The 26,910-nt window shown below is 39.4% G+C and overlaps 1 protein-coding gene and 1 non-coding gene across 5 annotated transcripts in view; both read right to left on the reverse strand.

Moving 5' to 3' along the window:
• FARS2 (phenylalanyl-tRNA synthetase 2, mitochondrial) overlaps nt 1-26,910 on the reverse strand; it is a 233,585-nt gene that overhangs the window by 62,826 nt on the left and 143,849 nt on the right. For 3 of the 4 annotated variants that reach the window (XM_010708401.4, XM_085220264.1, XM_085220265.1), the window contains one exon: nt 15,600-15,751. The exons of the other annotated variant lie outside the window; for it this stretch is intronic. In XM_010708401.4, the coding sequence (XP_010706703.1) occupies nt 15,600-15,751 (152 nt within the window). The remainder of the gene's footprint in view (nt 1-15,599; nt 15,752-26,910) is intronic. 4 annotated transcript variants of the gene reach the window in all.
• Nucleotides 22,929-23,000, reverse strand: TRNAP-CGG (transfer RNA proline (anticodon CGG)). Its single transcript has one exon. It is a non-coding gene; the product is annotated as a tRNA-Pro (tRNA).

Below are 26,910 nucleotides of genomic sequence, written 5' to 3' on the forward strand. Positions count from 1 at the left end.
TTGATAGCCCTGACAGCACACACAAATGCTTGTGAAAGGTAGACAATAAACCGAATAACACGTGAAGTAATCTCCTTCTTAGCCAAACTTGGCATGGTTGCAGTAGGAACTAAAAGTTCAACTTTGCAAAGTTAAAGCAGTGGCTATTTATTACCTCCTTTCTGTCCCAGCTGCATGCTTGCAAGACTTGAATGCATCATGTCTGCAAACAAACCTAAGCAAAACACATTTTTAGTTATAAACTTATTTGTTCTTTCATGTTCCATTGTTGGCTGGTCTGGTGCTTCAAAAGGAGAAAATGTGATAGTGAATCTTCATTTTTATTTGCCCTTAAAGTTGGCAATGGCTGATTTTTCAGTAAGAGATTATCAGTTTTCACAATGAGTAAAAATGTGGGTGCACATGTGTTAGTACAACATCTATGTGCCTTCTGAAGTTCCAAAATAGCAGAATACCAGAAGGACTTTTGAATGCAACTGTAATGCAAATCTCTTTATTAACTACCACTTTACCCTACTGAACAAATATCATCATGTCCCTCCTGAATAACAAATGTATTTCTAACAGCAGCGATCGTATTTCTCAGTGGAGAACTGAATTCACTGGCAATAAGGGCCAAGTTCCTGGAAAAGAAATGACTCTGTGTTATCTGAACACAGATTGGATTTTAATGAGCAAAGGAAACACACAGGACCCAAACCCAATACCACTGAAGTCAGTGGGATGGTTTCTACTGACTCCAGTGGATTGAAGTCCTATTTGGCATTTCTCACCCTTCCAGCTTTGCTAAAACCAGCAGGGAGTTTCAGTGAGACTCAAAGAAGAACAGCTTTCTTCAACAATTAATATTGTGACTTTCTATAACATGAGAATCGCTTCTTTCTTATAAGTAGGAAAAAAAATCAATTACTGACAATTTCAGACTGCATTTTCAAAACAACTTTTTGAGATAACACTCAGTAAGCTCACCTTGTGCCAAACATCCTTGTGAAGAAAATGCAGTTAAGTGCTACAGAGAAATTACAAACTTCTCCACTAATCACTTGTAAGTGTCTTGCTGACAGCATATTTTATTTTCAAGTTTAGTTATTGTAGTAATCATGTGTTTCAGCACCAGAATCTGTAACTGGTGCAAGGTGTTGGGACAAATCAATATATTGGAACAGAGATGTAGCACAGATGATGATTTACATAAGACTTTTTCATTTACTTTAAAAGAGCTTATTCCCTATCTACATGATATTTTTCTCTTTACTACTGAGCTTTGAAAGCCATTACTTAAGTATTTGCCTGACCTGATTATCAAGGAAGTTTGCTAATGAAATTAATAAAGTACACCTAAGCTTTGAGTTGAGGACACAGTTTTTCAGTTAAAACTGCCATCAGTCATGATGGTAGCATCTCTCTAAGTGCTGCTGCACTCCGCTGGCAGTCTGCTATGCAAATACATCAACAAACAAGTGTTCTTCAGAGCCGTTTAACAGCATTTCCTTCATCTGATATCCTAAGCAATCATGAATTTTAGCTCTTATCCAATCAAACTTTCCATCACTTTGGCTACTTGGTTATCATAGAATAGGTGCTTACATAATCTTTTGTTGACGATGCTTCTTTTTATTCGTAATTACAATAAGGAAAAGCAAGCAGTAGAAATTCTCATAGCAGGACTAAAAAGTTAGTCCAATTAGTTTGAATTTGCAAGTCAAAGCAGATCTATTTTTATTTTAGAAAGAGGATCCCTGCCAAAAATTATCATTAAGTGAAAGGGGAATCAGAAACAAACACATGTTAATTTGAAGCTGCTACAGTCTCCAGGCACAGCAATTTCAGGTTTCTGGAGTAAAAGCACTGTCACACCAAAATCCATAACAGAACTCTTGATTTAAGGACCAAGATTTATATCCTTTGAGAAAGAGTACATTCTTCGTGTCCAACACGCTGCTTGATGAGACTGCTCACCAGCTGCAGTTCCCTCCATCGGAGAGGGAAATGATACACGAAACAGGGAATACCTGGGTAGGCCCCTCCCTTTCAGGGAAACTGTTGGCACCCTGAACACATTTGAAAATCTAACTACAGTAGCAAAATAGCATGCAGGAGTTGTGGTTGCACCTATTTCTCTTATGCACTTTTTTAAATCTCTCAGAGAAGATTAAAAAATAAAGTGTTTAGTGAATTCTTTTTTGGTCTAAGTTTCAGAAATATGAAACAGGTCTTATTTGCAGAAGTGCTAAACACTAACTTCTGAGAATTGTGGCCCTTTACAGCCTCTTAATTCAGTTTTTCAGAAATGTTGGTAGTCATGTATGAAGATATCAGCCTTTTTAAATTATGGTGCTTTTTCTTTGTCTACATTTTTCACCTTTGCTTTCCTGACCTTTCCCGGCCTTTCACTGGCCAGAGCCAGTGCTCCATGTAAAATTCAACTGCGGCAGAACTGTGTTTTTTAAGTCAAGAAATTTCACCCTGTGAGCACACTGTCAAACTCAGAAACATAACTGCAAGTTCAAAGTCTTGAAAAGTCTTGAAAGAAGCACTATGATATTCTGAATCATTTTGAGCCTTCAGCTAGCTTATGGATAAGGTCATTTGGACTTTTGGATCTTTACAAGTAGAATATCAGTAGTAACAGGAGAACCTGTTTGCTTCAACTTCTTCCATGTATGAACTTCTTTGTATCAGCTAGAAATCAACAATCATGCATCCTGCACTCTGTGAGCTGCTAGAATGACTGGAAATGAGAAAAATAACAGAAAGAGAATAGACACTGAAACCGAACATAGAAAAAAAATTGAGTGAGGAAAGAAATACTAATTACCCAGAAAAAAAACTTTAAAATAGATACTGTTCTGATGTTTTGTATTGATTTTCCATTCAGTATTTGCCTAGGTTGATATTTCTGCATCTAGTACACAGAAATGTTCTTTTCTCTAGAGAGAGTATATTGAATATAACTGAATTGACCTTGTGCATTAGAGGGAAGATTAAACAGCAAATAAACCCAGGTTCCAGGCATATTTCAAAGACAGGAGACTGAAAACTCCATATATTTATAAGAGTTGGATAATTGTGCAACAGTGAAGTAGCTAATCTACTTGTACCGAATCAGATTAGAAACTTGTCCCTAAAATCATAGAATCACTCAGGTTGGAAAAGGCCTTAAAGATCATCGAGTCCAACCAAAAATGTTCTCACTGAGCTGAAACTGAATTTACCTGAAAGTCAGCACAAAGACCTGGGTTAGTAATCATAAAAGACCTTAAATTTGTAATGTTAAATATCTACCACTTTAGAATTGCATAAACGCATGTTGACTTTGTAGCCCCAAATGGCTATTACAATGATCTACTAGGTTGACATTCACCTTCACAACTGTAATTCATATTCAGAAAATGGACTACAAGAGCCCAGAAGGATCTACTGAGGTCTAGAGAGGAAAGAGCTGTTTAAAAAGCAAAGTTTAAAAATGTGCAGATATTGTACACATTTAAACATACGTGAAATAGATATTGCCATACTAAGGTATTATGAAGACACCATTTAATCCAGTATCCTGCTGATAGAATTGTCTACTAACAGATGTTTCAGAGCTCTATGAAATACAACAGTGACTTTTATAAATACTGCAGGTTCATAATGCATACTGGGATTTCATCACGACCCAAAGCAGATGTCACTTATGTTTTAAAGCATGAGAATTGACAGCCTTTGCAATTTCTGTGTAACCACAAAGGTTTATTTGTCTGAAAGACACCCAGTACTGCAGACATTTCGTGTTATGCTGCACATTCTAGTTAGCTTTTAAAATATTTCCTCTTGGACTAATAGAATGGAGAAAGTTGGTTTCACTGGTTTGTTTCATCACCTTCGTTTTTTAAACACCTCTCATTTAACCCCCCCCCCTTTTTTTTTCAAATGAAATTACTTTCTGTTCAATGACTTTTTTCTCTGTGATTCAGAGCATCATCTTCCTCCAAAAGCTATGCACTGAAATACTCATGACGTAACTCTTAAAACACTCTGGTGAGGGGAATTAGTATTATGAGCTAAAACAACTTACAAAACACAAGCTCTGTTAAGTTGATATTTCAAAGTGTCCCATTAATTTGCAAAAAATTCCTGGCTTGCTATGCTGTCATTCTATGAATGATAGCAAGGGCATCATTTTGAAAGGTTTGGAGCATACAGTGGGAACTACTAACACTCAGAAGCTCTGAAAAGTGAGGACTCATTTTATAAAACCAAACCCACAAACATCTGCATTAGGAAACACTAAGAAAAATGTCTGCCTAAGTGATACAGCTCACAGTTGGCTTTGATAAATTGGATCTAGCCATTAATTTAATTCAAGAACAACTTGAATATGCTGTGACATCCTCGTTGGTTTTCACTTGCTCAGTATACATCCCACCTATTCAACATAACTGACAGTAACATTAGACCCAATCTGATGAATTTCCTGTGTGCCACCCCACTGTGACTTCAGACACACCACACAGTTTTTTGGCTCCTGGTTTACCAGTCTGCGAGATGAGAAAGCCAGTATCTCTGATGAGAACCATGAGACCATATATAATTATGAAAAAAGACACAGAACTCCATTAAATCAGCCTTCATCTATCTCCCCTCTGGTGTTCGTTCACAAAGTAAGAAAACAAAGTATTGAAATGTTACAAGGTATGAACAGTCACTCATTTCCTTACTACTCATCCATTTGTCCTGCGCATGCACTAATGGACACAAAAATACTAAACAAATCTTTTATTCATCCTCAGAATATTTTTAAGAGATACCTTTCCCTTGCATTTCTGCCTGATAAATAATGGATCGTTTGCATGGTGTTAGTGCTAATGTTACCAGACAGCATTTGAGAGAAGAAGGACAGAAACCTGGATTGTGGAGGTATTTAGAGCATCAGCAGCCACCATTAAGATGTACATTCAGCAGCCCAGGTGCATCTCCATCAATATGCAACTTAGAGAGTCCACAGTGACATGAATTTATGTTCATTTCACCTAGATAAGTGGATGATCAGCTCTTAATAGAACTTGGCAACAATTTTCTTCAACTATTTAAAGTTAGCTGATAGGTTAAAATATTGAACAATGTGAAGACATTGTGATCTACTCCACGAATGATGACATTTATTTGTTCTGAAACTAAAGAAAATCTCGTTTCTTCAGCTTACATGCTGACATTTTCCAGCAAGAAGACAACTAACCTGTGAGCTGCTTAATACTTTGACTCAACTTTAAGAAATCTTTTCTAGCTATAACATGTCGTCTGGGTTTTTTCCCACAAAAACGTGTTCTGGATCCATAAAATATGAACAGCAGGATTTATTGCTTATCTATCTCTCCTCTCCAGAGCAATACTGCATAGTGAAGAGGGGCTTAAAAATACTTTTCCTCTTGTCTCTCATTATGGTAGCATTACAAAATATATGTTTGCTGAATATACCCTAACAATTACAGATCTGGCCATCCTATTATCAGTCTTTACACAGTTTTTGATGCTCCATCCAGGAGATGAGAACAAACATCCGTATTTCCAACAGGCACCACGTGTGCAATTCTCAGCATGCAGAGGACAACGGTGTCCTTCAAAACCCTGAGAAATGCTTGATGGCTGTCTATCTCAGTACTTTGACAACCTCCTGTGACTCAAATGATTCTTGCAAGATGTAAGTCCATGGTACTAGTTCTAGTTTCCCAAGCAGATTTCCATGAAGAATTCAAGAGAACTTTAGAAAAAACTCAGGATTAGTTACAAAAGCATTCTTCACACTGCTGGCATGCTACAATAAACTTATAACATTTCCATACTAAACATCATTAAACATCATGACTAAGGAGAAATGGTGCAAAACCTATAGGAAGGTTATGTCTATTTTCTGAAGTAAAACTAGTTTCAGGCACAGGAGACCTTGCCAAAACACGTAGCCTTCCCCCACCCACATTCTCATCTAGCAACTCCAGCATGCAGGACCGGCAACCATTGTCGGTGGCTTTGACAAGACTCACTCTCCTTGACTTACCAGTCTGTTGAGGAGGGATGACCAACTTAGATGTTAATCGGGGAAAATGGATAGGGTAGAGCTCAACAAAAGCAGAAGGATGTTGCATCCTACTGTCAAGGCGGAGAGCAGAACAGAGTGAAGAACACCTAAGCACAGGCAGATGGAACCAGAGCAATGGATAGGGTGGAGGAAATTCCTTCCATGAGTGATACAAAGAAGTGGTCAAAGCACTAGGTGAAAAAAAGGTCTGTCTCATAACACGCAAATTTTTCTTCCGCTCATGCTGCTGAGTAGAGCACTTTCAAAAGGCACTGTGAGATTAAACTGATTTCAAGCTCCTCAGAGAATGCCATATTTAACATCAAACAAATGTGATTACAAAAGCTTTCACTCTATCTCTGATGTATTCAGAGCCATTGTAATGCTTCTCAAGCTCTAATATGCTCACAATTATGCACCGTAAAAACAGTTTTGCACAGTAGTAGTCTTAACCTCTTTGTCTACAAGGACAGTGAATCACTAAGTCTGATCTGAACTTACAAGTATCCACAAGCCTATTCCTAACCTCCCTGCATCCTCTGGCAGCTGACTCGTTTAGCCATTTTTCACCGGCCCACTGCTTGTCAATAAATCACTGTGCTAACTCTGTGATGCCTCCTGTGAAGTGCTTTGGGAACTGTGGCACAGATTTCTGAGACCTGGTGCTGAACGGCTGACTCCAGGTTGACATGATGAAAAAAGGTTAAGCTCTTCAGCCAAGCAGCCTCTTAGAAAGATTCATTGTGACTCCAGCTATCCCTTTTCTGTAGCAAAGCTATCCTCTGTATCTGCCTGAATACATAAGGGAGTTGACATTTGTCTTCCGTGTGGCTCATGTACTTAAGTTTTCCTCTCTTCTCATTACCCATGAAGGGTGATTACATTTCTTACGGAATATCACTGGTGATACATCACACTTCAGGACTGTGTTCCCCCTGCTATAATGGAAACCTGTGGTTACCTCATCTTTCTCCTTTCTTGAATACCAGTCCTCCCACAAGTCTGCATGCTAGCCACCAGCATCCTACCAAAGAAGAATAATGGGACTCCCACTAAAACTCATTAATAGAAATTATTTTCAGTTAGTGAAGGCAATTTTCTCAGCGCAGTCTCTAAAGAGGCAGGACTGCACAGCAAACACTGTCTGCCCTACAATTGATTTGAATGTAGTGGTCTGAAGGAAACCTCAGACTTCAATAGCGTGCCATTAATGGCTGTTTGTATGGTGCTGGGAGAAAAGGAGGAAAGGTACATTCTTTCTTTTGTGATTGGTTGATTATTCTTTTTTTTTTTCAGACAAACACTGGAAGGTCTGAATGGGCAGTCACAAGTGGTGGAAAAAGCCCTAAGTCAAATAACTCCCACTTTATCGCATAAAGCAAGATTTTATTTAAGTTTTCCTTCTTGGTAAAACAAAAGATAAGGCATTCACTGGTATTTTTGAAGTCCGTCTTTCTGGCAGATGAAACAAGAGATGCGCCCAGAATAAGCAGATGATGAACAGTTCAAGGACATGCTGTTTCTAAAGGACAGACGCTGTCCCTTTCTGACTGCTCTGATAGCTCATTATTACAATTCCAGATTTAGGCAGGGAACAGTTATTTTCGGGACTTCTGAAGCAACCTGAGGAAATTAGGCATCTGAATCCACAGCGGAATTCTAAAAGCTCTAGGCCAAGCATTTAAAAACCTTTGAAGAGGATGCTTAATAAAAATATGCAGACAGATTCCAAGTCTACACATGTATACACATTAAACACAGCACTGAAAAAGTTTACTTCCATATCAAACAATACGTTCTGGCTTGTGCTGTAACAGTGTATGCTCACATTTCCTAATCTCTGACCTCACCTAGGAGATACCATACAGAAAAGGAACAGGAATGGTTGAAATTCAGAATGTCTAAAACATTAAAGAATTAAAATCTTTTTAGTTCAAATTTCTCAAAAACAAAACCAAGCAGATGGCTGGCCTGTGCTCAGTGATTGCTCCCACTACTACACGGCATATCTGGAAATACTGAACTCAGGCACAGTCCTGGCAGAGGGCAGCAAGGCATCGAGGCTGCTATAATATGAGAAGTGCAAGACACCCCAGAGCCATTTAGTAACCAGCACAGCCCAGATACCTTGTATTTAAAGACATGAGCAGGAGTCTGAGCACCTTTAAACATCTAGGGATGTAGGATGAAAACCTCACCACCTCATCACTTAGGTGGCTGATTGTCTGGGCTCTGCAAGACATGACCAGAACTCATTTGTCTTCAAAAAGTAACTGTCAGGGCAGACCAGCATTCACTCTGAAGAAATTTGGTCAGAAAGTCCCTGGTCACCTCTAAGCAGGAGCTGCTATGAGCGTGGAACTGCTGTTTCTATACAGCTGTTTTCGAAGAGGAAAAAAAGCAGGGATGAGAAGGAAGTGGTTGGAGCCACTCTGAATGTGGCTGGGGTTGCTTCTGTATGCAGATCAAGCAAACACCACTTGCTATCCATCAAGTTGGCTTGGGGCACAGGGGAATGCCTGACACACAGATCAGGATTGAAATGCTCTCAAAATCATGCAGCCTCCATCATAGGCGTGTTTTCTAAGTTTCTTTTGTCGTAAGGTAAAAGAAATTACTATCAAAGTTCTCCTTTACAGGTGACACTTTTCCTGGTTGTGACAAGAAAAGAAGAAGAGGGACTGAGGGGCACTAATGCAGTGAGGCTTTAACTAGCCACAATATGTTCATGATCTCCTGTGACATTTGAAGAAAAGGTAAGAAGTCAATCCATGACCAGAAAGAGTCTCCCATAAATTGACTTCATGACTTCCACTCATTTCATAAAATGAAAAAATTCCAGAACTGGAGACCACAGTTCATTAACAGCAAACCAGTCCTCTGACAGCTATTGTCAAAAGCAGCTTCTGTGTTTATTTTATACAGAAGCTGCTGCTGGAACTTTGTCAGTTCAGCAGTTAAAGGTAATCTTGAATCCCACAGCAAATTGTAAAGTGCTCAGGCTGAAGAACAACCAGGCGTTCTGGGACTAAAGTGATTGTTTTAATTTGCGTAACATTAGCACCAAGCAGCACTTTAGAATTATTCTGCCTAATTCATCTGCTCCAGGAGAAAGACAAAACCATGATAGAAAAGAGTCTTCAAGAAATGGGCCCACAAGTACCTAATAAGATTGAACAAGGCCAACTGCAAGGTGTTACACTTGCGTTGGGACAATCCCAGATAAGAGTACAGACTGGGAGAAGAACTGCAGAGCAGCCCTGTGGAGAAGAACATGGGAGCTCTGTTGGACAAAAAATCTGGATGTGAGCCAGCAGTGTGCACTTGGAGCCCAGAAAGCCAGCAGTATCCTGGGCTGCAACAGAAGAGGGGTGGCTTACAAGGATAGAGAGGTGTGGATGAGAGAAGAAGCTGTGGTGCCCCATCCCTGGAGGTGCTCAAGGCCAGGCTGGATGGGGCTCTGGGCAGCCTGAGCTGGTGGGTTGCTCTGCCTACAGCAGGAGGTTGGAACAGGGCAAGCTTTTAGGTTCCTTCCAGCCCAACCCATTCTGTGATTCTGTGAAATTAAGCAGATCTAGAAGTATTTGATTTCACGTGTGTTTTGATAAGGGAAGGTGCAAGAAATCTAGTGATAAAAAGGAAAATAATGTTATTACATAGATTCTATGAATCTGTGATTCTATGCTTTGACAGAACAGTCAGCAGGATCTGGCTTTTCCCTGTCAGATCTGTTCCTTCTATTATTTGGGAAAGAACAGGTTGCCAGAGTTCTCATAAAGTTTCCAAATATGAGGCCACAGTGCACCTACTTAACAGCATTCCAGCAGTCAACACACTTCCTCTTACTTCATTTAACAGACTGTTACAAACATGTAGATCTCACTGCAGAAGTGTGCAAGTAACTCACTCAAAAGCAAGAATAAACGTTTTCTTACCTATTCTCCACTTATATTTTTAACAACGAAGCCGTCAAAATGCAGCAAATCAATTCCACCCACCTCTTACTGTCTCTCACACTGCTTTTTCTGTGTATTTTTAGTTGTTCTGATTAAAAATTTACTCTCCAGTACCAGTGAGGACACACTGCATTTCTTGATTACAGTTTTGTATACTTTTTTTCAGCCAACCCCCAGATCTCCCTTACAAAGAAAACTGTGGAGCCATACCCTTCCTTCCTTTCCTTCTCTTTCTACAGAAAAGTACATTTTAGAATGAAATTTTAAAGAATCAGTTCCCAGACTGGTAGGAAATCCACCTCTCTCTGCAGAACTCACAAAACACTTTTTCAGAACAGGGATGTGAGCCTATCACATTTGACAAGATTATGCAAGGCACCAAAGAGAAAGAGATGCAGGATGGCTCTCCAGCCTCTCATCCCCTGGTCTGAACACACAGCCAGGGCTGCCCATCCCAGGTGCAGAATCTGGCACCTACTCTTGCTAAACCTCAAGTGGCTGGCAATTGCCCAGCTCTCTCATTTGTCAAGATCTCTTTGCAAGGCCTCTCTGCCCTACAGGGAGTCAACAGCCCTTCCCAATTTACTGTCATCCACAAACTTACTTAACGTGAATCCAAGTCCTGTATCCAGATTATTTGTAAGAACACTTTAGAGAACTGACCCTAAAATGGAGCCCTGGGTACCTCACTAGTGACTGGTCACCAGCCTGATATAACTCCCTTTACTATCTTAATTCTTTTCTACTCCTGCAGTTTCACGTGTGTGTGACCGCTGTGCTGAACTTCATGTCTCAGAAATACAACACGGTGCTTGTGCCGAAATTGTTTTAATGCCAGCTGTTTTGCTTACAAGAGGCAGAGACTCTATCCTTTGATACCATCCAGCCAGTCTTCTGTTTCTCTGTGAAGACTATTTCCTTTCTGAAAGTCTTGACCAGTGTGAATGGGACTATTTTCTGACTTTACTTCTGAAGGACATTCAGACTGATTAGAAATTAGTGGTAAGTAGAAGATCTGCCATTGCAAAAAAGTAAGTGAAAATAAGGGAAAAAATGACTGATTTTTCTCCTTTTAGTATCAATAATAGACCAAAGTATTCTCTTTGTTTTTGCAAATGTTTGTTCACCAGAATGTTCCAAAATGAAAAATGTCAGTAGCAAAACCTTACTCATTGTGTATTTGCACAGTAATGCCTAAAGGTCCTGGAAGATCTCTGAGGATTTGAAAGAAACAAATTCAGCCAGGTAGCAGAAACAGTGCCGTTCCCTTCCGGTGGCTGGTCACACACGGGTCCCACAGCACTCAGGAACTGACAACTCGAGGCAAATCAAAGTCAGCTGATTTCACAAAACATGCACAGACAATAACATTTCACTGATCAAATACATGAAAACCTAAATGTTCACAGCTATTGTTTCAAGTAAGGGAGATCTTAAATTTGCAAGGTGAACAGCAGAAAATATTTTGCTGACTGCTATAGGACATTTCTTCTTGATTCAGTTTGTCATACAGATACTCCAATACTGTTCCTGCCATAATTTCACTCAATTTCCTGGGCATTACAGCAAAGCCACAACTTGCTCTTCGTATCCATTTATTTATTCTCCATATGCCTGGATATCAGGTGTGATGCAGCCACATTGTGCATTATTTACACTGAGTAAAGTTACATCAACCGTAGTCTCAGCCTGGTATGGCACTGATTCCAGAAATACCTTAAAAATCAGGTGACAGTGGATCTTATTTTCTCATACACATTGGGTCACACTGCTCCATGATGGTCTTTTACACAAGGAGAGATGAGAAGGTATCAATGACAAATGGCATTATCCTCTGACCTGATCAGTCTCATGTATAACTCACTCCCTTTCTCAGATTCATGTTCTGTATGCATGAGCCACATCTCACAGGTGGTGCTCCTCTCCTACTCAAGTAACCCCTATTCCCAGATTTCCCATACAGACGGAAGGTCAGTAAATCCCCTGACCAGTTCCCTGGAATCCCAAAGATTGTTTAGCTGTTGGGATCCATAGGGCCGTCTCCTCTTTTGTGATACCTCATGAATACATTTGTAGAGGGTAGGGCATATGGGATTGCAGACACCTGAGAGGTCCACGTTCTCCTTTTAGATCAAAACTTTTGAATCAAAAGGAACATATGTGGTTGAAATAGCTGAGATGAAACTGAAGAGTTCTGTGAATCACAGGACTCTTGCTGAGCATCCCAACAGTTATCTTAGTTTTCAGAATGACTTTACATAAATGTTACCTACCTCCATTTAGTTATATAAACTCAGTTCTCTGCTTGGAACAGAGACCTTGGATTACTTTGCTTTGTCTACTTGCTGCACTGGTCAACACGGAATACAGAAGAACAACAAAATTCAAGAGAGGTAAACACAGAAATGTCTACATCTTCTACCTGATGCTAGTATTTTACTTTCTAATAGGGAAAACTTGTTTTTCCCCCTCAAAGTGAAATAAATTTCTGCTTGTAACATTTTACAATTAATCTAGCCCTACCAGGCTGGCATCTATCACAATTAGTTTCAGCTGTCAAGGAAAACAAAAACAAAAATATCTGCAGTTTAAATCGAACCAAAAGTTTATTTTCTGGAAAGCCTTACTCACATATCTCACATTACTCAGTTTGCCTTAATGCCGTGTCTTGTTTAGTTAAGTTTATCTAAGATGCACTTAGGCTGGAACATTTCTTTATTAATCTACCACAGCAACTTGGCTTTCTCCTAAATTTGTGCCTTTCATCAGGGAGAATACTTCCTGCTGGATCTTTGATTGCCTGTGCTTTCCTGGAAGATAGCTTTCCTGGAAGATAGGTCATCACCTTACAAAAGTGGATAATCAAGAAATGTATATATTTATATATCTTTTTCCCAGTCCTGTATTCCTTGTTTAAATAATTACTTGTCTCACACTTTTTTCCCTTTTTAGGTTTCTGAACCACAGAAAAGTCTGTAGAGAACTACAGAGTATCACAGAGACAGCCTCTATGAAGGATCTTAATTAAAAGACATTTTTCTATGTTCTAAATTAGTTTTATTTGTATAGCATTTTCTTTACGGCCCTATAACTAAGAAAGGTAGTTTAAAAAGGAAAATAAGACTACTAGATGTCCTAATTCATCTCTCCTTTGATTCTATTTGCACAAAACTGGTATATTTAAAGGATGTAAAGTCTGAATTTTAAATTCCAGTAATGATTAATTATATACATGAACATACCATGCTGCTTATAAGTAACTAACATTCAAGACAGTAGCACTGCTGGCTTCTCTATCTTATACACTTTTCTCCCATCCTCCATATCAGAATCACTACAAATTCAAGATCATGAGTACATGCATCTAAGTCCATAACATTCAGATCCATAGCAACAGTGAGTATCTCTTTTATGTTAATTTCTCTGCCCAGAGGCTTTTCTGCAAAACCAAATTAAAGAAGCCACTGTACAGTTCCTGTAACAAGGCAATTATCTTGGAATTAAGACTAAGCAGAACACACTTCTTTTCAAAGAGTCAGTCTTCCAAAGGCTTTGGAAAGCAGACAAAATGCTGTCATTACAATGCCATCAATTGCAAAATTTCATATTTGCGCACATCCTGTTCTAAGAAAAAAGGGCATAACCATTATAGCTAAGGTACTCTTTATCTGCAATTTTTTTTTTTTTCTTTTCTAATGAGGTAGATAATCTCCTTAGACTGCTGTTGTTGTTGCTTTTATAATGAAGTATTTTAAAAGATTTTTTTTACTGTTACTGCATTTGAATAAATCGAAGGGGCTGCATCACTTACCAACAATCCCTTAGTGACAGCTGCTCAAATTCTTCAGACCTGAAGATGATAAATGTTTCCACCCTGTAGTATCAATGCATATTTGGACATCCGCTGAGTAAGGGTTTAATTGCTCTAGGGACAATACTAAGAAAGTCCTAAATTTGTATGAAAATTCTCAGTGAGGAGTCATCCTTCCCCACCCATTTGCATAAATCACAGAGGGAAGCAGAGATATGTTCCTTGCAGAGGAATAAAAGAACTTGCATTGAAGAACTGTCCTCCCTGGTATATATTCAGGTATATGTCAAAGTATATCAGAAAAGAGAACACATACACAAGAAATTCAGAGTACTGAATCCTGTTCCCAGTTCACCACTCTACTAAAATGGAAGATACTATTCTAATTAAAGAAGAGGAGCACAACCCATGAGCTGAGTCGTGACTGATTCAGCTTTGCCGCTGAGACTTTCCTTGTGTAAGCAGATTCCTGAAACCAGCTGCAGGACTAAGCACAGAATAACACTGTCTCTATGAGAGGCCATAGAGAACAAGATTTTACCAAACCTTTATCCTTGGCAGAGGTGCTCATGCTATATACAAGCTTTTCCCCCAAGAGAAGATGTAACAACAAAGATCATCACATTGAGTATCACCAGAAAGAGCGTAGACTGAACGTGGAACAGAGGTGTTGTACATACAGTATTCAGCACAAGCAAGCAGAAAGGATAAGTACCAAAAATGGGTCCAATATCCCAAATTCTACAGATCATTTTGATGTTAATTCTACCGTATCAAAACTGTCAACGTATCAAATTCATAAGAATAGGTCAAATTCCTGAATGTAGGAAGTAATATTCCGTAAGTGTTGGAGCACAACACAAACCATTTCTCATCATCTTCAAGCAGTGTTTTAGTTAGATTTGCTACCTGCCTTTCTAGAGCCAAAAAAACACTAACAGAAAACCAAAACCCACAACCAACCAACCAACTAAAAAAAAAAACAAAAAAAAAAAACAAAAAAAACCCAACCCACTCTCAAAGAGGAGAAATTATTTTAAAACCCAATTGAGTAGCCAGAAGTATACTTACTTTTGGATTTTTGAAAGAATAAATTGAAAAACAGTGCATATGGAATAACTGATGTTTGCCAATTTTTGACAAAACAGATACTATCTGTTGGACAAGCACCCTGCACACCCAGAACAGTTGTGCCAGTACTGTTAGATAAACAAGAAGGTATTTTCAAGCCTGAGAGACTGTTCAACAGCATAAATAAGCATCAGAATAAGGAATAAAATGTATTTTTTCTGCCCATTGAACACCAACAATAGTTTTCTGCAACAAATCATTATTATCCCTGATCCTTATAGTAAAGGTCGACTAATGCATCTGTACTAGAACAAGAATGGAAGAGAACAGGGAGACAAACCCTAGCCATTATGCAAAAAACATGACTGGGATATCAGACATATTACAGATCAGAGTGCAATGCCTTGGCAGACGTAGCGAGGAGGGCTCACTGCTGTTCACTACTGTTGTATACTCAGGTATAACACACTGCGATTGCAGTCTGAATATCATAATACAGTAATAGTACAGTAATAATGCAAAAGTGAAATTCAAAGACAATGTTTATAAACAAAAGCATTTTTTGCTGAAAGTGTTGTAAGAATGTTTTGGAATTAAAAAGCAAAATGCATAGACACTGTAAGAATCAAGAATTTCTTGTTGTAGAGAATTAAAATATTCCTATTCTGACAACAGGAAAAATTATGTTCAAAGTTTTACTTACTTTGGATGGGTATATTCATCCAGTAGGACAACTTTTTCTATCAGGTCTCCACCAACACTTCGGGCCAAGTCATAGAAATCATTCTTTGAATATGTCTCAGTAGGCAGCCAAAAGGAGATGTCATTGATCAAAGGTGGGTATCTGCTGAGTGGCTAGAAAAATTACAAAAACACACTTTTTTAAGTGGCTGGCCTTGGCAGGAATCCCTGCAACTCTGTTTTGATCTGATATAATACACACAGTGTACATTTTGAAAGCCTTCTGAAATATTTTTTGAAGAGCACACTATTCACATAAACAACTGAGATGCAAGATTTTGTACAAGGAAATGTCTTCTAGAGGTCTCATAACCACTTTGATTCATTCAGAGGAACACGAATTCCAACTGCCATTTCCTATCCTGTTTAATCACCCTCATTACTAACCAACATCACGCAGGCAGACAACAAAGATGACATCTTCGGTCCTTCCTCTCAACTTCATTTTTTTTAGAACACAGTTGAACTTACAAGGGCACTCAAGTAAAAATGCAGATTTGCAGATAGGAAAAGCATTATTTCTGCAAACTGTGAGTTTGGTCTTTTTTTTTTTTTTTTCCTAGATGTTTTGGCTGAGATTTTAAATGGAAGGAATGAAATAAAAATCTTGTTTTGATCCTGAACACACTTCCAGATTGGAGCTGCTTTAAAAACACGTTTCCTTTTCAGGTAAAATTGCACCTTTTAAAAGCACTTTTCAGGTTTTTCACAGATTTTCATGTGTAAAATTTCTACATATTTTATATAATTGTTAAATAGCCTATAGTTATCATTTGTCCAATTTCATGCTAAAAAAAGTCTTATAAAGAGGTGCCTGCTCATCAAAAGGTTACAATCAGAAACATATTTTGGCTTAAAAAGAAGTATCAGTTCATTTTCCAGTGAGTTTTATAGACAACCAAATATCTATAGCAAAAAAAAAAAAGTACTGCTACTAGCATAACTATTAATTCCACAAATACCACAACAGTCTATTAAACATAATGGTGAAACCATAGCGTCTTTAATCTAGACAGAAAGGTCTCATCTTGTGGTTAAAGCAGTGTAATTTTTTATTTGTACAAGTAGGAAGGTTAAGAAAACAAGACAATTCGCAGTTTTGATGAAACTTTCTCGAAGTCAGCGTATTTCAGTTTTGCTTTTGCTGAGATGTTTTCTCTTTTAAGGAAAAAGCAAATGGTAATGCTCTTCTTTCCTGCTCTCTGGGTCATGAAATACCTTAGTTCTGCCTTTTTAATGCACTAAATTTGAATGAACTACTTTTGCAAAACTTTTGGGGGTCTGCAAGAGATGAAAATACTTTTCTTATTTTGTTTATATGTTTATGACAGCTGATGTGTATACTTTGGTCCACTCAAAAATGTGTTCCATACCTGGCAATGTTTTATGACAGAACAGTGAAATCCTAATACCTACTGAAGCAATAAACTTCTTAAAAAGGCAAACTTACAGCATGCTGATCTACACAAATCCTGTTCTGTACTGTATAAACCAGTCAACACACGTATGATAAAGAATATAGTGAAATTTTTAAAATAATAGCCCCTCCTGTGATTTAAGTTGTGAATCACAAATGATTATTCAACTTATTAAAGGAATTAAGTTGTCAAATGAATTCATTTCCTGTATATCAAATAAAGAACTCCCACCATAAAGCCATCATACAAGAGCTCTCGATGAAATACCAGAAGCTAATTAAATGTAAACACCCCTTCTGCTACACCAAAGTCACAGTTATAAATGCTGAAGAAGCTTCTCAGTCAGTGACCTGCTATGTGTCTTAATGTAAATGAAGTTATGATCCTGCAGACACCTATATTCCGATCTCATCCCAGCCTACCACAACATTTACTACTGCTGCATTTCAGCAACCTACTGAGCACATTTCAGAGCTTGCAGGGACTGAAAAGTCCCAGCTTGCCAGCATTAAGTTATTTAAACAGAAACTGTGGCCTAAGCATGACTGACCACTCACTCCATTGCGGTAGGTGATTTCTTTCACTCCCACAGATTCAAAGACGCTAGAGAAAAATAATTAAATGTTCAAGTCAGTCTGTAATACCCTAAAACTCAAGAGGAACAGAGTATCACCAATTCACAGTGAGTGAGTGGTAGGAATCAATTTCAAAAGCAGCAGGCTTATATCAGATGCATGAAAACAGCACTCTTTGTTCTACTCAAGATGTGGCATACGCAGGGATCCAGTGTGGCCAAATCTGGTAAAGTTACCTGAAGACTGATTAGACTAACAGTGTAATCAAATTTAATATAAGCAAAGTTACTGAGAGATGTAATAATCTGCAGGATCTGGCCCACCTTCTAGATAATGAAACCTGTAGGAAAATTGTTTCATTGAGTTCATCCACGGAGTTACTAACTTTGAGACAGAACTGCAGTTTTGTGTGTGCACAAATGCATGCTTGTGCATGTGTTGGGGGCATTATATAGACTGGAAGAATGAATGCTTAAACCAGTAAGTGTAACTTTTTTATTATTAGATACTAAGTCATTATCAGAGCCTTCTAATACAAAAAAATCTTTTATGGTAAAAGACAAGGCAATAATCCTATATTATACTTTCACCACCTAGCTACAGTCAATATCACTGCAGCAAGTTTTGTATCAACACTAAAGTCAGTATAACAATAAAACTCCTAGATCTCAGATGTATTGATCTGTTTGTTGTAGAGCTACATAATTGTTTATTAGCCACCTTAAATTGTGAAAAGCATAGGACAAGCATTTCCAGCTGGCGGGTGAAGATGAAGTTACTATGTTTGTACTGAGACATCCCAGCAAACATCTACTGTGGGCAGTTCACCCCCTTGGGTGGTTTTGTTGGTTCTTTTTCTGTGTATGTTTTAAAAGATTACCAAGTGACCCAAAAAAGGTATAGAAAGCAGAACTGATCCCACTTGCATGAAGCTGCTGCTAGGTGCCAGTCAGCCCTAGTGGACAGCACTGCTGATGCACAGGCAACTCAGTGCCATTACTTTTGTCCCGTCACAGTTTTGTCACCACTGTGCTATTTTAGTGCTGAGCTTGCTTTCCACTTCAAATACTGCAATGCACTATCTAATACATTTTTTGACAGTCTCAAAAGACAAGAGTGCTCTCCCAGTGATTACACTGTCTGTAAGACTGCAGTGAGGCCACACTGTAGGGAAGGTTGTAAATAATGACAGAGCATTTTTCAGTCTCTCTAGGTGACAGCACTCAGGAGCACTGAATTAGGCTACTGAGTTTTTTAAACATGGAAATGTTCAGGGCTCTCAAGTTCAAAAAAGACATGGATCTCCTAAAAAGAGTCGAGTGAAGGGCAACAAAGATGATGAGGGGCCTGGAGCATCGCCTGTATGAGAGACCTGGAGCTGTTCAGCCTGGAAAGAAAATGCTGAGTGGGGAACTCATCATTGTTTATAAATATCTAAAGTGAGGGAGCCAGATGGATAGGAGTGGACTCTTTTGGTGGCATACAGCGATAGAACAAGGGGTGGCAGGCAGAAACTGGAAAACAGGAAGTTCTAGTTTCTGCTGGAACACAGGGAAGAACTTCACTGTAGAGAGAGGCAGAGCACTGGAACAGGCTGCCCGGAGAGGTTGTGGAGTCTCCTCTGGAGATATTCAAAATCCATCTAGACATTTCACTGTGTAACCCACTGTAGGGAATGTGTTGTAGCAGGGGTTGGACTTGATGATCTCCAGAGGTTCCTTCCAATTCCTACAACTCTGTGATCCCATTACTCTATGAAATGGAAGCTTATGGTGATTCACTCTCAGTGAGAGTTATTAGCCACACATCCTTCTCTGGCTAAAAAATAAGCCAAGTACTTACTAAAACTGCAAGGTTTTCCCTCTCAGGATGCTAACTTCAGTATAAAATGGAGTAGCTGGACCACGGAGTTGCTGTCTACTCTAGCAGCCTGCCCACCCATGCCCAGCAGTACCTAAGCAGTGCATCATCATCCCCTCAGGACTATGTCCTTTCTACTCAAGTTTGCCACTGCAAACAGCAACACTGGTTTATTGTGTTCCTCATCCCCAGCTGTCTGCTCTAGCTTTGTGCCACAGATCACCACTCCTGCAGCAGCTGACAAAAACACATACCTGTTCCTCCAGCACTGCAGTTCACAGTCTTCTGTAGCTAGCCGAAAATTATATTTACCAGGGGTTTGTGCTAATATATACTGTATGAATGCTTGAGGCATTGGTGGACAGCTGGAAATACCTGAGCCCTGCACGTTGCCACATCAGAGCACTACAGGGCAAAAGAAACTGTGTGATCACCAGCAGAGTTGTCTCTGCTCATCCATCACGCGACCACGTGGTCTGAGCTGTCACAGCAGGAGAGGGTATACCAAGACCAAAGCCCTCATCTCTTGAGGAAAAGCCTGCAGATAGTGCATGATCACTGCATATAAACCGACCAGCACAAGGCCATGAAACACCTTCAGCCCAGAGCCCTGGAAAATGAGAAGGCCCTCAGGGATTTCCACAAATATTTGGCATTAGGAGAAATGGTGTTCTCCCAGACACAAGAATCATGGGTGCAACAAGCTGAGAAGTTTTGCAATGTGTTTGTTCACTTGGGTGCAGTTGGGGTGACACAACAAGGAAACTAGAAACACGACAGAGGAAAAAGCTGCGTTTTGACATCTGTGACACAAAAGCAAGGTTAACAATGACATGTACCAAAAACCACGTTAGCGACTCCACAACAGCCAAGCTATTAAAAAGCCAGCCATCACCAGATGTGTCAAAAAAAAATACGAGACTTAGCATCAAAGCTGCCAAGCTTTAACAGTCCTGCATCGCCCATGTTGTGGAGGAATAAGAATACAATCTATGCAGAATTTTAATGCAATGTAATATTCTCATTGAAATGAAAGCTACATTCTTGTAATAACTAAACCTTTCTTAATGTATTCCAGGCTGAACCAACGTTCTGGGTTATCGCAGAAAATCTAAACATGCAGCAGGCATGAAATTTGAAGTTGCAAATTTACAGCTGCAACTTAGCCCCCTCACATAATGAAGTTTTCTGTATTAGTGTGTAAGCTCATAGATTTACACTTCTGTATTTATTACCAGCGTAGACAAATTAGAGTTGCTGCAGGAAACATAATTTTGAATTTCTTGGCTGTCATGGCTTAAAATTTGCAGCCACGATGTTCCCATAGGATAAGCATTCTCCCTTTTCCTTCACCAAATTAATTTTTTTCCTTAGCTATGTATAGTAAGTTCTATATATTCATACATGTGTACACCCACACACATATGCATATATTCATGTATATACCGGAGCTCACATACACACACATCCAAAGGAGAAAACAGAGAAATTTCAACAGAGAGCTTTTACAAATGCTGATAAGCAGATATGCTGTGGGATTGAATTTTTAAAAGCAGTGTGGATGGGTTTGGAAGTAATGCACTGCTCTGTCCTCCTGTGGGGAGCTGCAGAACGGTGATGCTTCTCAGTGCACAGGGGCAGTGACTGCACAGTAGGATCTGTCTTCTTCAGACAGTAGTATGCTCCCCAGACTGTTTGTCTCTGCAAACTCATGTGAAGGGAGGGGAACTTCCAGTGTCCCTTGGAAAATCACCTTTTCTCTTGATTTCAAGCACTCTGCTTGTATGCAGGGACCGTTTGCTAAGTGGAAGTGCCTTCCTTTGCAAATGGATGAGAATGCTCTGTCCTTGGTTTGAAGATCATGCAGGTGCTTCAACTGCCCCAAGTAATTTCCCACCATGAATTTATTCAGTGTTGAAACTGATTGCTTCTACTTCTCACAGAAGCAAGAGAGAAAGAAGAGAATGCAAAGAAGGCATCAGCTTTTAAGTGAACAAAAGGACGCATTTTTCCCATCGTGTGGAAACTAAGCACCTGTTACAGGAGAGTTAGGGGAAAACCCAAAAGGGACTAAAATTCATGGTGGACATGGTGGTCCTCTGGTAACTATTGCACAGTGATCCAACTGAATTTTTGGTTCAGCAATTCTCTCATCACTGTAAACTGGATCAGTGAAATTAAAGAAGGATCACACTGTTTCCACACTTGCTCTGCTGTTTGCCAGCACAGCAGACAGTATACTTGAGCCAGATGGTTAGATACAGGGTATCAGGTCTTCTGTCTTCAAGGAAATTGCTTCTTTCATAGCATTCTGCTAACTATAACATTACTAAACCAAATATCCTTTATTTTCTTACATTAGTTATTTTTCATTTTAAAGCAATTATTAAGGACAGCATAAAAAAGTTGAGCTACTAAACAGAACCATGTGTATACCAGATTACAGTCATCTCTGGCATGGCAACAATATCACACAGTCAAGTCTTCTAGATTCTCTGTAGCAAGGGGAAAGAGGAAGGATTTCCCCAACATTCCCACAGCTGTCCCCATTTTCCTTTCTGTTCACTTTCTAACCAGCTTGGTTCCTTCTCGTTCCCAAAGGTTTTTAATTGATGATAGCTAACTGGAATGTTTAATTTCTAAGATGTGTTTAGGAACTCCAGTTCAGACCCTGCTCTTTTCTTTCAGAAGAGAGCCCAAGTGAAAGCCACATCTGCCACAAGGAGCATTTGCCTTACAGTACTGCAGCTGACTAGACTTGCCAGCTCACAGCCACAGCTCAAATCAATCAAACAGTATCCCAGTTCTCCACTCTGGCTACTGTAGATCACATTCCTTCATGGAAGCAAAGAAAGGGGGATGGATGTCACACTCTGTTCTAGAGATCAATACCTTGGGAAAAAAATTATGTGTCCGGAAGAAAAGCTCACTTGTTTGTCAGCAGCAGCCTCCATCATAAAACGGCACTGGGATACAAACAACTGTGCTGCCTCACCATGGCAAAACACTCTGTCCTTACTTCTCTCATTCCTGAGGGAAAAAGTGACAGAATTACAGAAATAAAGGAAAAATCTTGTGGGGAAAAAAAAAAGTAGGAAGGTGCCATGGAGCACAGACTGGTTTTTTAACTAAGTCTCAGCAGCCTTCAATCAGGGAGGAATCCATCTCCCTCTGATTTAGAGATAAGGGCGTCGTGAGGGACCATGATGAAGGCCTTGCATGTGTCCAGATAGATGACATCAGATTCTATCCCTTAGTCCACCAATGCTGTCATGTGCTGGCTCTCTTGGATCACCTGCACATCCTCATTTGCCTTAATACGTTTTCCAGGAGGATCTGTTCGGTGACCTTTCCCAGGCTCTGTGATGAGGCTCACAGTCTTCCTTTCTGAACTCCTGCTTTAAAAAGGCAAGTTTTTCTAGTCGCTGTGCTAAAGAAGGGCTCGTCCGGGATTTGAACCCGGGACCTCTCGCACCCGAAGCGAGAATCATACCCCTAGACCAACGAGCCGACATACTACAGGGCGCCCCGCCCATCTTTTACTCCCAGCGCCCTGACACTGCTGCTACACCTCCAAGCATCAGGATGAGCAGTGATGTTGTAGCAAAACGAATACCTGGAAAGCTTTTAAGCAAGTCCATCCAGAATTACTGCTGCTTATGACACCTCTGTGTGCCACTGGAAAGGGACAGTGCTTTCTTAAACACAACATTGTTTTATGCTGCAAGCATTTCATTTTAAAGTCAAGCTCATTTAATTTTGTCATGGGCAAGGCTTCAAGTTTAAAGCTGTAATAAGATTCTGAGTGCAAATATATACTTTAGGTAGATCTTGCAGTCAAAAAACTGAGAAGAAATGCATGTCTTTTGTGATGTTATCCAAGTACAAAATAACTACCTCTATTGTCACAGAATAGGCTATTTTTATATGATAGTGAGGAACTGAAGAAGTGCAAGAAGGGCATAAAAAATAGAATTGACCTCACTCTATGAAAAGCAGGGTTATCACAGTCTTGCAGTGCATACAGTGCAAAGATATTTCAAAATATGCATGCACTTGGTATAGGGATATGCCTTGCCACTTGCAATCTGATTATGAAAAACTCCAAAAGATAAATACAGATGATTCCTCAGTACTGATGATAGACGATCTGCTCTGTGCTTGAGTGGTCAGAAATATTTTCTCATTCCCATAGAAGAGGTAAGATTCACAGGCAGAAGCACCACAAGGGAATGTCTCAATGTCTCTCTACTACTCACTCTTGCATCTTTGCAACTTCTTACAGCCCCATCTGACAACAGCAGGGCAAAGAAGAGATTAGTCTTACATGTTCCTATAGCAGCAGCTCTAGGAGTACTATCTGCTCATGCCTCCTCCCTCAGGCTATTGGTTCCCAGTCGATGGCCCACTGAGCAAACTAGTTTCATGGTGCTAAACTTCTCCCATTTCAAACACACGTACAACACTGCAAGGCAATCAAAAGCAAATTAAAAACTTTTTATGGAATCTCTTTTTCATCTGAGCAGTTGCTATCAGAGAATTGTTCTGACATAAAGAGGAGCAGATGGGACAACCCACGTTGTGATGTTCCTTACAGAAAATGAGCAAGGTTGTGTTGTGGGGAAGGAATTCAGTAGATTTGGAATTCTCAAAATGGTAAACAGTATTAACTCTTTGTGGTCCTAGTCTCTGTCAAGAAAATTGGACGGAGATGTATTTGTTTCCATAGTCCTGAAAATAACCTCTAATGAACAGAACCCGGTGACAGCTGCTGAGCCAGCATTAATGAAGGTCTCAAAATTGACACTGACAACTGCCCCATCTGTCTGTCCATATCCGCTCTGCCCCTTCTACCCAAATCTCCAACCACAGAGGTAGAATCACTCTGTCAGGCTTTTCTTTTTTTTTTTTTTTGTAGCAGGTATAAAAAGGGGAGAGAAGATACAGACCAAAGAAAACAAGCTGACAATGAATGAAGATTTCATGTCCCAGTCTTGTACTTTTATAAGAACTATCTACCATGCCTGCAAGGAACAGACAATAAAGTGGTGTAAGTCTGCAGAAACTCAGCTTCTCAGCAGATACTAAAAATGTGTTCCTTGGCTGTGCTGTGCACCTGTGACTCCTGCAAAAGGCACTGGCTGCAGCTGGCATTCAGTGTTTCCCATGCTCAGAAGTCAGGTTTCCTCCTATCTGTTGGTTTGGTTTATAAGGTTTTTCATCATAATGCTTAATAACAGTACTTAGATAAATAGCACAGTGGGGTAAAATACAGCACACATCAATGGTTCATATAAAAGATTTCTATCTAAATAAAAAATACAAGTACTCAGAAAGAGACTGGAGTAATACGAAGACGTATTTCTTCCAACTACACAGCGTAACAATAGAAACAAATTGGACCCAACATTTTATTACAGCTTAGACGAGAAATCTCATATAACATGCCACTGATTATATTTTCTTTTCTTCTCATTAAATTCCCAGCTCTGGAAAGTTATTGTTTAAATGGCAGAATCTCCAGAATACCTGAATATGGCTTGCAATCAAAATAAACACGTAGCCCAAATCTCAGAGGCACGTGCAACACCTTTGCAAGGTCTCTCTGTCCTGCCTAACAAGCTGCAATTTTCTTCTCTTCCTCCTAAAAAGTAGAGACTTCCAGAAGTGATGCTGATGCCTCATACTTTTTCCCCACGAAATTCCCCCGAAGTACAAAAGCAGCAATAAAACACAAGAGTAGTGCAGAAAGCTTAAAACAATATCCAACTGTAAAGATCAGCAGGTAAACTAGAGAGAAACTGAAATGAAAGGCTCTACTTTCTTGCCTAATACTCCAAAGAGAGACAAAAGCATTTTATTTTTCTTTTCAGGTGAACCTTGAGTCCTTCCAAACAAGATGCTACAATGAACTCAGATGAAACCAAGACAAAAAAGGACAAGAACTATGCAAAAAATTTAAATATGCAATTACAAAACATAAAGAACACTTATAGTGTCAAGCGCACATCCAAACTTCTATGTGCAAAAGGCTATTTTATAACACTTTTCCTTGTTTTACAAGAATCAGAAAATGGGTTCATTACTCCTGATTTAGGAGAAGGGGTTATGTATGGGAATAGTTACGCAAAATGCATTTAATGCATCCACAGGAGGATGCAAGCAATTCCCAACAGAGGTAATTTCTCTTCATTATTTCATCTTTTAAAAATTGCAAAAGCAAGACTAATCCTCTGCAGCATACACACACCAAAGCATTACTTAGTTTTCACATTCTGTTCCAGATAGTCACTACTATGGCTCACGCAGACGAATGCAGTTCAGGACAAGCATGAGAAAAACAATAGCCTTTTCCAACCATGCCTTGTGTTGTTTGGCTATTCTCTGTAGCTTAATTCATATGCTGATCAGAGAAGTAGTAGCTGAAAATCAGAGTTTTTATTAACACTGTACTTCTAAATGGTGCTCTTGTTCATGCATACACACACATGTGCCCAGACACGTTCTCCCCAGCCCTCAATTCCTAGGTTCAGCTGCAATGGCTAATCATGATGCAGACAACGGCTGTAGGGGTTTAAGCATGATTTTAGAGACCGCTTTACCAAAAGCCCTTTACAGGATGCATCTTTCATGCAGAACGTTTGCACAAATGTTAAAACAGCTATAAAGTTTGTCAGCTTTGACAAAACCCAACTTTTTATACAAAACTGGGAAAAAGAGTTACAGCGCATAGTTTCTTACTGATACCAAGATATACATATATATTTTGAACATTTGTTTGGTAGTGTATGATTACCAGAAAAGACCTCTGAATCTGCAAAGCCAGGCGCTTACACAGTACAAGTGCTGAGGTACGCATTAAAACAGGAGCTTTTCTTTCATTAAATGATAATGTACACCCGCAAAGGTATATTTAACTTTGCTGCAGGCAGTTTTTGTGATAATTATCTAGGGCTGACAGCATTCCATTAGGTAGGCAGAGCACAAAACCACTGCCCCGGTCCTGAAGTTCTAGGACACTGTCAGAGAAAACATTCTAAGGCAGGAGGTACTGTAGGACAACTGTGAACAGCAGGGAAAACAGAACTGTTGAGTAGGGAAATTGATTTACTTCTCAGGTCAGGGCCAAAGACTAAAGTGAAGACAGTTCTTGTGCTATTCTTCTAGAAAGAATTCTATTCATTGCACTGTAATTAAACCTATATTAGAAAAACACTGGCAAGAGTATGTGAATTACCCTCCTTATTACCTACATACTTCTGTAGACAGTAAGACTGAAAGCACTTTACATCTGTGGATTCCTGCTGAAACCAACAGCAGCTGGTTGTCATAACTTCACATAACCAATCCAAATTCTACTGTTATTTCAGATTTCCAGGTTTACTCCTTCTTCACCTAATATTAATTTAATGTGGGTTTC

The sequence above is a fragment of the Meleagris gallopavo genome, chromosome 3, assembly GCF_905368555.1.
Source record: "Meleagris gallopavo chromosome 3, MGAL_WU_HG_1.1, whole genome shotgun sequence".
NCBI lineage: Eukaryota > Metazoa > Chordata > Aves > Galliformes > Phasianidae > Meleagris > Meleagris gallopavo.